Source organism: Topomyia yanbarensis, unplaced genomic scaffold (assembly GCF_030247195.1).
Source record: "Topomyia yanbarensis strain Yona2022 unplaced genomic scaffold, ASM3024719v1 HiC_scaffold_873, whole genome shotgun sequence".
Taxonomy (NCBI): domain Eukaryota; kingdom Metazoa; phylum Arthropoda; class Insecta; order Diptera; family Culicidae; genus Topomyia; species Topomyia yanbarensis.
Genome location: NW_026684128.1, coordinates 1 through 7,000, shown reverse-complemented (window position 1 = coordinate 7,000; position 7,000 = coordinate 1). Strand labels below are relative to the sequence as shown.

Here is a 7,000-nt window from a genome sequence, read left to right as displayed (position 1 = left end):
TCTCACCACAAGAATTACGAACAGGATTTACGGAAAAACTTCCGAAGAACTATGTACGATAATTGACACATGGTCGAACCGCGCTAGGATTGAACAATCCTTCTAATAACTAAGATATGTTCTCTTTCCTAATTCGGAACAAATACCGTAAACAAAAAACAAACCAACAGAAATGTGTTTCCTGTCCAACGATATCTACGACTACTACAACGTCGCTCAGGGTAAAGTCACTATTCCCAATGTCGATGACGGTGAAGAATGTTTGCTGATGGACGTAAGTTTTCTGTTAAAAGATCCCCCGATTCTACCCACCAAGTAGCCCGTCCTCCAACAAAAAGTAGTCATCAATTCTCCGTGTAGCACTTCATCTCAAAACGATAGCACCCCCCGTCCACTGAAGTAAACCTGTCTGAAACAGTTCTTCGCTCCGAAAACCACTAAATCAAAATTATGAACTTCGACACTACTCCCCCTGTTCCGGAAAACAACACCGCGATTGGTTAAAATCGATCAGAAGAAAAAATCGAACAAAAATTGGAAACATATCTCATGTAAATAGCCGATCAAATAACGCTTCATCGCCTTGTTAGCCTCACTAATACCGATTTTGGTCGATCTTCCTGTTCAGCGTACTATCTGAAAGACGGGAAAATCGATCAAAGCACTCGCCTTACCGTTTTACGTTTTCTTGGAACCCTGCCAACTTTTTTGTCACATTCTAATGAACGATTTATCCCCCCCCCCTCCAAAACCGTAACCGGACACCTGCAGGAAGCTTTCAACGTCTTGGGTTTCACCCAGGAGGAGAAGGACAACATCTACCGTATCACCGCCGCCGTCATGCACATGGGTGGTATGAAGTTCAAGCAGAAAGGTCGCGAAGAGCAGGCTGAAGCCGACGGTACCGAGGAGGGTGACCGCGTCGCCAAGCTGCTCGGTGTCGTTACGGAGGATCTGTACAAGAACCTGCTGAAGCCCCGTATCAAGGTCGGTGCCGAGTTCGTCACCAAGGGTCAGAACAAGGACCAGGTCACCAACGCCGTCGGTGCTCTCTGCAAGGGTATCTTCGATCGTGTCTTCAAGTGGCTGGTCAAGAAGTGTAACGAAACTCTGGACACCAAGCAGAAGCGTGCCCAGTTCATTGGTGTACTGGATATTGCTGGTTTCGAGATTTTCGACGTAAGTATGAGACACGCCGGGACTTGGGAATACAGGGGTGTGTGTGGCGGTTTGGAGCCAGGTGTTCTTAAGGACCTGCAGTTGATATAAGCGGGAGGTCCTTAATCGGCACGTGGCTCCCCGTCAGTACACGGACAGGGACTCTGCAGGAATATACGGGGTTCGAATGATGATCAACTGACACGACCGAACACAACACGGGATTTTGATAGTTACACTGGTTGCGGGTCAACTACTCTTTAGGGTCGCATTCCACAGAATTACACATGGGTATTTTGACAGTTTTACACGGGCCTGTCGAATGCTGTACCGCTTCGCAGCGTCGTACACACACAGTTTGACAGTTTTACACTGTATGTAAACTATGTACTCTCTTCAATAGTTTAACGGCTTCGAGCAGCTCTGTATTAACTTCACCAATGAGAAGCTGCAGCAGTTCTTCAACCATCACATGTTCGTCCTAGAACAGGAAGAATACAAGAAGGAGGGTATTAACTGGGCCTTCATCGATTTCGGTATGGACCTGCTGGCCTGTGTCGAACTTATTGAAAAGGTTCTTATCGATTCCCCCGAATGTGTGTTATCTGTTCCATGTTGGGCCGGCACAACCCGTGCTCGTTTCGTAGTCTCACACAAAACGTAGTACCCTAGTAGTATGTTGAATCCACTGTTGACCGTTCAAAAAGCATGTACCAAACCAAGTACCATGTTGTTGAACCCCCCATATAGCCTCTTCGTCAGCCGTGGCCACCAGCGGAAGGGATGCGACATTGAAAGGTATATTTTGTACTTTTCCCCAAGTTACTGTCAATATCTAGCGTACCACTCCCTGTAGTAGTAGTAGTAGTTGTAGTAGTAGTAATTTATTTATTTATGTTCAACCCCCATCCATCTCCGTTACAACGTTGAACCCTTTTGTAGTTAGTTGCCACCTGAGCCAAGCCCTCGACCAGTTTCGTACATTCATAATGTCAACCCTTCCAACTTCCTTCTATGTAGTACAACGGCTTCGAACAGCTTTGTATCAATTTCACCAACGAGAAGCTGCAGCAGTTCTTCAACCATCACATGTTTGTCCTGGAGCAGGAGGAATACAAGAAGGAAGGTATCAACTGGGCCTTCATCGATTTCGGTATGGACTTAATGTCCTGTATTGAGATGATTGAAAAGGTACAGTCTGTCGCTTCGTCTCTCATCAAACTGTAAGAGTACAGCGGAGAAACCGAAGCTAGGCTTCAGCTAAAATGCCTATCAGCCTTTTTCGACTACTCGTCGCCGTCCAATGCGCGTTTTTATCGCGGAGATTGGAAACCGGATCGATATCTTCGCGTTTTGGACAGTCAGACGGACGGGCTTCACAGCGTTCGGTAGTTTGGTCATTGTTTCTGCTTCGTTTTTCTGCTTAAAATTTGGTGTCCCATAACCTTCACTTTGCAAGGAGGTCCCGAGTTGAAAACAGAAATTAAATGCACAATAATGACCACTATTACTGACTCTGTGATGCTCGCAGTAGACTTTAATCGATTTTTCAATCGACGAAATGGACCCGTCATTTCGCAAGATGGCGACCGCTAGAAATCTTTCTATCCGTACAGATAGCGCTAGCGTTGCCTCGTACTGCTGACACGTACAGTATCGCTTCCTACGTAATTCAGTTCGGAACACTGGACACTTAAATCTTCCGACGGCACTCGAAGTAGCCCACAATCCGATCGACGACGACGACGACGGTCAGATATGTGCCGCATACTGCTTTGCCTTGGTCTTAGGACAAAAAACCAAGGTAACAAGACGTCAAACTTTATGGGGACGATCGTGAAACCATCTCAGTAGACCTAGCTCACGATTGGTGTTTTCGCTATCACACTCAGCTGTGCTGATCACTGGCGTAGCGGGTGCTGATCTGACTTAGCGGGGGGTGCAACTGGAAAAAAATCCAACCGATTCAAACGTGGACCTTCCAGTGTACCTTCGATGCTAGGCGAGATCGGCTACTGGCTATGCTACTCAGCAAAGCAGGGTAAAGAGTAGGAAAAACAATACGAAACATGTTTTTCTGGGACTACGCTTTTAAATCGAGCTCATTGCTTGTTGATCACTAATCATTTGTCGCTTCCAAACGGAACAAACTGTTTTTACCACAGTTCAACGGCTTCGAACAGCTCTGTATCAATTTTACCAACGAGAAGCTTCAGCAGTTCTTCAATCACCACATGTTCGTCCTGGAGCAGGAAGAATACAAGCGAGAAGGTATCAACTGGGCCTTCATCGATTTCGGTATGGATTTGCTGGCCTGTATTGAGATGATCGAAAAGGTACACAACTCCCCCAACATCGTCTCCAAGCTGCGCACTTGTCAACGATGCTGCTTTCTCGACGTGCTTGCAACTACCTGCAACGTGCAACTTTTTTCCAGCTCTTCGTCGGCTTACCTAAACCATATCGACGGTCCAAAAGCGTTCGATAGCTCTATATAAATATATTTTGGTTCGAAATTTGTGCTACTATCCCCTCACACCAGCTTGTCAGTTGCGTTGATCATTGGCCTGGCTGGTACCGATCCGGTGACGGTGGTTTCGCTGGGAAGCTTCAAAATACCCGAAACACTTCCCAGAGAACCATCGACGCCGCAGGATTGGTTAAAGCCGTGGCACTCAGCCCAAGCTATAACGATCTCCAGTGGAGAACAAGGAAAACCATACTATAAATGTTTTTGCGGGATTCTATGTGTGTCTATCACTAACCATCTGTCACTTCCCATGGATCACTTACATTACCCTAGTACAACGGCTTCGAGCAGCTTTGTATCAATTTCACCAACGAGAAGCTGCAGCAGTTCTTCAATCACCACATGTTTGTCCTGGAGCAGGAGGAATACAAGCGGGAAGGTATCAACTGGGCCTTCATCGATTTCGGTATGGATTTGCTGGCCTGTATTGAGATGATTGAAAAGGTACAAATCACCACTCTCGTCCGCAACCTGCGCACGTCAATATGATGCTTTCAACTACTGTCTGTGAAGAAACAAAAAGCGAGATGAGCTCGTCTACGTCGACACCCGACACCATATCGATGTTCCTAGTCCAATCGATACTCACCTACCCGGAAGAACTTGGCTCAATGTCCTGTGACCACCGTTACCACACCATTCACCTTCATGTCAGTTGTGATTGATCATTGGCGTAGCTAGTACTGTTTCTAGCGTTGTTGATTCTTTCCGGGGAAATTGCAAACAATCCCAGCCTAGATTTCCCCCGAGGTCGACGACACTACCACAACTGGTACTAGCTGCGCAACCCAACTAAACCACCCCTCTCTAGTGAAGACCAAGGAAAACAATATGGAAATTGTTTTGCACATCTTCACCGAATTTTATGTTTTGTGTATCACTAACCCTCTATTCCATCCGACGAATACAGTTCAACGGCTTCGAACAGCTCTGTATCAACTTCACCAATGAGAAACTTCAGCAATTCTTTAACCACCACATGTTCATCCTGGAGCAGGAGGAATACCAGCGCGAGGGTATTGAATGGACCTTCATCGATTTCGGCATGGATCTGCAGCAGTGTATCGAACTGATTGAGAAGGTAGAACGCCCATTTGTTCGGGAGTGTTCTCTGTCGTCGAAACCTCTCAGATGCAGCTCGTAGTTGGATAGTCATTAACGATTGCTGTGAACTCAACCATTAAAAAAAACCAAAAGTCGCAATGTAACCACGAAACGTTACACGCGCACCAATCACCACAATTTCCGTTTTCAGCACAGTAGCTAACCGAACTCATTTCATTACGTTTACTTAACCCAAAACAATTTCTGGTTTGTTTTCACACTATTTTCTTTACCTCTATCTTTCCAACAACCACTTACTTTCCATGATCCGACCCGGCCCTGGTACAGTACAATGGTTTCAATCAGCTCTGCATAAATTACACCAACGAGCGTTTGCAGCAATTTTACAATCATTACATGTTCGTCCTCGAGCAGGAGGAATACGAACGCGAAGGCATCCAGTGGACCTTCATAGACTTCGGGCTGGATCTCCAGCCGACAATCGATCTAATCGAGAAGGTACCTGCCTCCCATCTAGCCCACTTTCACGCCACTGAAACCATTTTTGCTGTACCACCAAGGGACACAGGATATTTGTGTTTTGATGTGTTACTTACCGTTTGTTTTTGATTTTTCGCAACTTTAGTTGCCTTTTAGTTTTACTGGCACGCTCCTAAAACCGTTGTGCGAATGCGCTTTACACATCTCACAAGGTAAGCTGTCGTTTTGTGCGTAATAATCCAACGGATAAAGATATTTTGTTTCACACTAAATTTGAATTGATTTTTTTTTCTTGTTGTACTGAATCAGATAGCCTAACACGCTTCCAATCGCGTTTCGGTCGCTCTGCTCCGAGTGTCCATCAGGCTACACAAGGAACCGCACGATAACCGTTGTTTTTCTTTCCATTCTTCACACCTACCGTCCCACAACAGCCCATGGGTATCCTGTCCATTCTTGAGGAAGAATCTATGTTCCCGAAGGCCACCGATCAAACCTTTGCCGAGAAGCTGATGACCAACCACTTGGGCAAGTCTGCCCCATTCCAGAAACCGAAACCCCCGAAGCCAGGTTGCCAGGCTGCTCACTTTGCCATCGGTCACTACGCTGGTGTTGTCTCGTACAACATCACCGGATGGCTTGAGAAGAATAAGGATCCCCTGAACGACACCGTCGTCGACCAGTTCAAGAAGGGTACGAATCAGCTGGTGGTGGAGATCTTCGCCGATCATCCCGGACAGTCCGCTGCTCCAGATGCCGGTGGCGGCAAGGGTGGACGTGGTAAGAAGGGTGCCGGTTTCGCCACTGTCTCCTCGTCCTACAAGGAACAGCTGAACAACCTGATGACCACGCTGAGGTCTACCCAACCTCACTTCGTCCGTTGTATCATTCCAAACGAATTGAAACAGACCGGTCTCATCGATGCTCACTTGGTTATGCACCAGCTGACCTGTAACGGTGTACTTGAAGGTATCCGTATTTGCCGTAAAGGTTTCCCCAACCGAATGATGTATCCCGACTTCAAGCTGCGGTAAGTATTCGGAACTGTTTTGCACTTTCAATACACTTACTTTACAGGGAAACCCATTAGCGTCACTAAATAGTAGGTGGTAGCAGGGGGCTGAGGGATCATACACTGAAGGACCTGACCGATTCGTTGACAAAACCCTGCTAATGGTGGACTCTCTCTTTCTCTCACACTTGACTTGTAGCTACCTTATCTTGGCCCCTGCTGCCATGCAGGCTGAAACCGAGGGAAAGAAGGCCGCCGAGAAATGTTTCGAAGCTATCGGTTTGGATCCCGATTCCTACCGTATCGGTCACACCAAGGCGAGAATCTAAACGTTTTCTATATTCGTTCATCACCCTGTACCCCTGTTTCGTCTTTGTCCGACCACACCACATCGTGAACCCAATGTGAATGCACCGATGTCAATGCAGAGCTACCACTGAACTACGGCAGAAGTAATAGCGAAGGGAGTTACCATAAGATATGAGCAATAGTGGTAGCAGGGTTCTGCCTAGTTCGAAACTAGGTAGAATTCGGTTGCGATGTTGCTTAGTATGAATCGTTGGGGCATATCGAGCGGAATGGCAGCTTAACATTAATTTCAAGGTTACTTGGGTTTCTTCTACCGGTAAACGTTGTGCAGTGAAATCTTGGAAGTTATCCCGTCTGGATCATAGTTGTAGTACGAATCCATTTCCACAATTCGATAGTCGAATACCTTTTCATTGGGAATCTTTGCCGTATTCGTGCATGAGCCG

At 46.5% G+C, this 7,000-nt stretch overlaps 1 protein-coding gene across 5 annotated transcripts; it reads left to right on the top strand.

The window, feature by feature from the left end:
- Positions 1-142: 142 nt before the first annotated feature.
- LOC131696188 (myosin heavy chain, muscle-like) lies at positions 143-6,899 on the top strand. Of its 5 annotated transcripts, none has more exons than XM_058984733.1 (5): positions 143-274; positions 772-1,179; positions 4,599-4,769; positions 5,668-6,263; positions 6,445-6,899. In XM_058984733.1, exons 1-5 carry the CDS (start codon positions 173-175, stop codon positions 6,572-6,574), a joined length of 1,407 nt encoding a protein of 468 aa, XP_058840716.1. In that variant the 5' UTR covers positions 143-172; the 3' UTR covers positions 6,575-6,899. The 5 variants fall into 5 exon arrangements, with proteins under 5 accessions (XP_058840716.1, XP_058840715.1, XP_058840714.1 ...); XM_058984732.1 differs by lacking the exon at positions 4,599-4,769 and adding an exon at positions 3,324-3,494; XM_058984731.1 differs by lacking the exon at positions 4,599-4,769 and adding an exon at positions 3,962-4,132 and having other exon boundaries at positions 6,445-6,898.
- Positions 6,900-7,000: the final 101 nt, after the last annotated feature.

What these genes read in the sequence shown, in the direction of transcription:
- LOC131696188 (XM_058984733.1), top strand. Translation starts at nt 173, where the DNA reads ATGTGTTTCCTGTCCAACGATATCTACGACTACTACAACGTCGCTCAG. An exon ending in CTGGTTTCGAGATTTTCGAC is followed by an intron (nt 1,180 to 4,598) that starts GTAAGTATGAGA and finishes CGACGAATACAG; the next exon opens with TTCAACGGCTTCGAACAGCT. An exon ending in GTATCGAACTGATTGAGAAG is followed by an intron (nt 4,770 to 5,667) that starts GTAGAACGCCCA and finishes GTCCCACAACAG; the next exon opens with CCCATGGGTATCCTGTCCAT.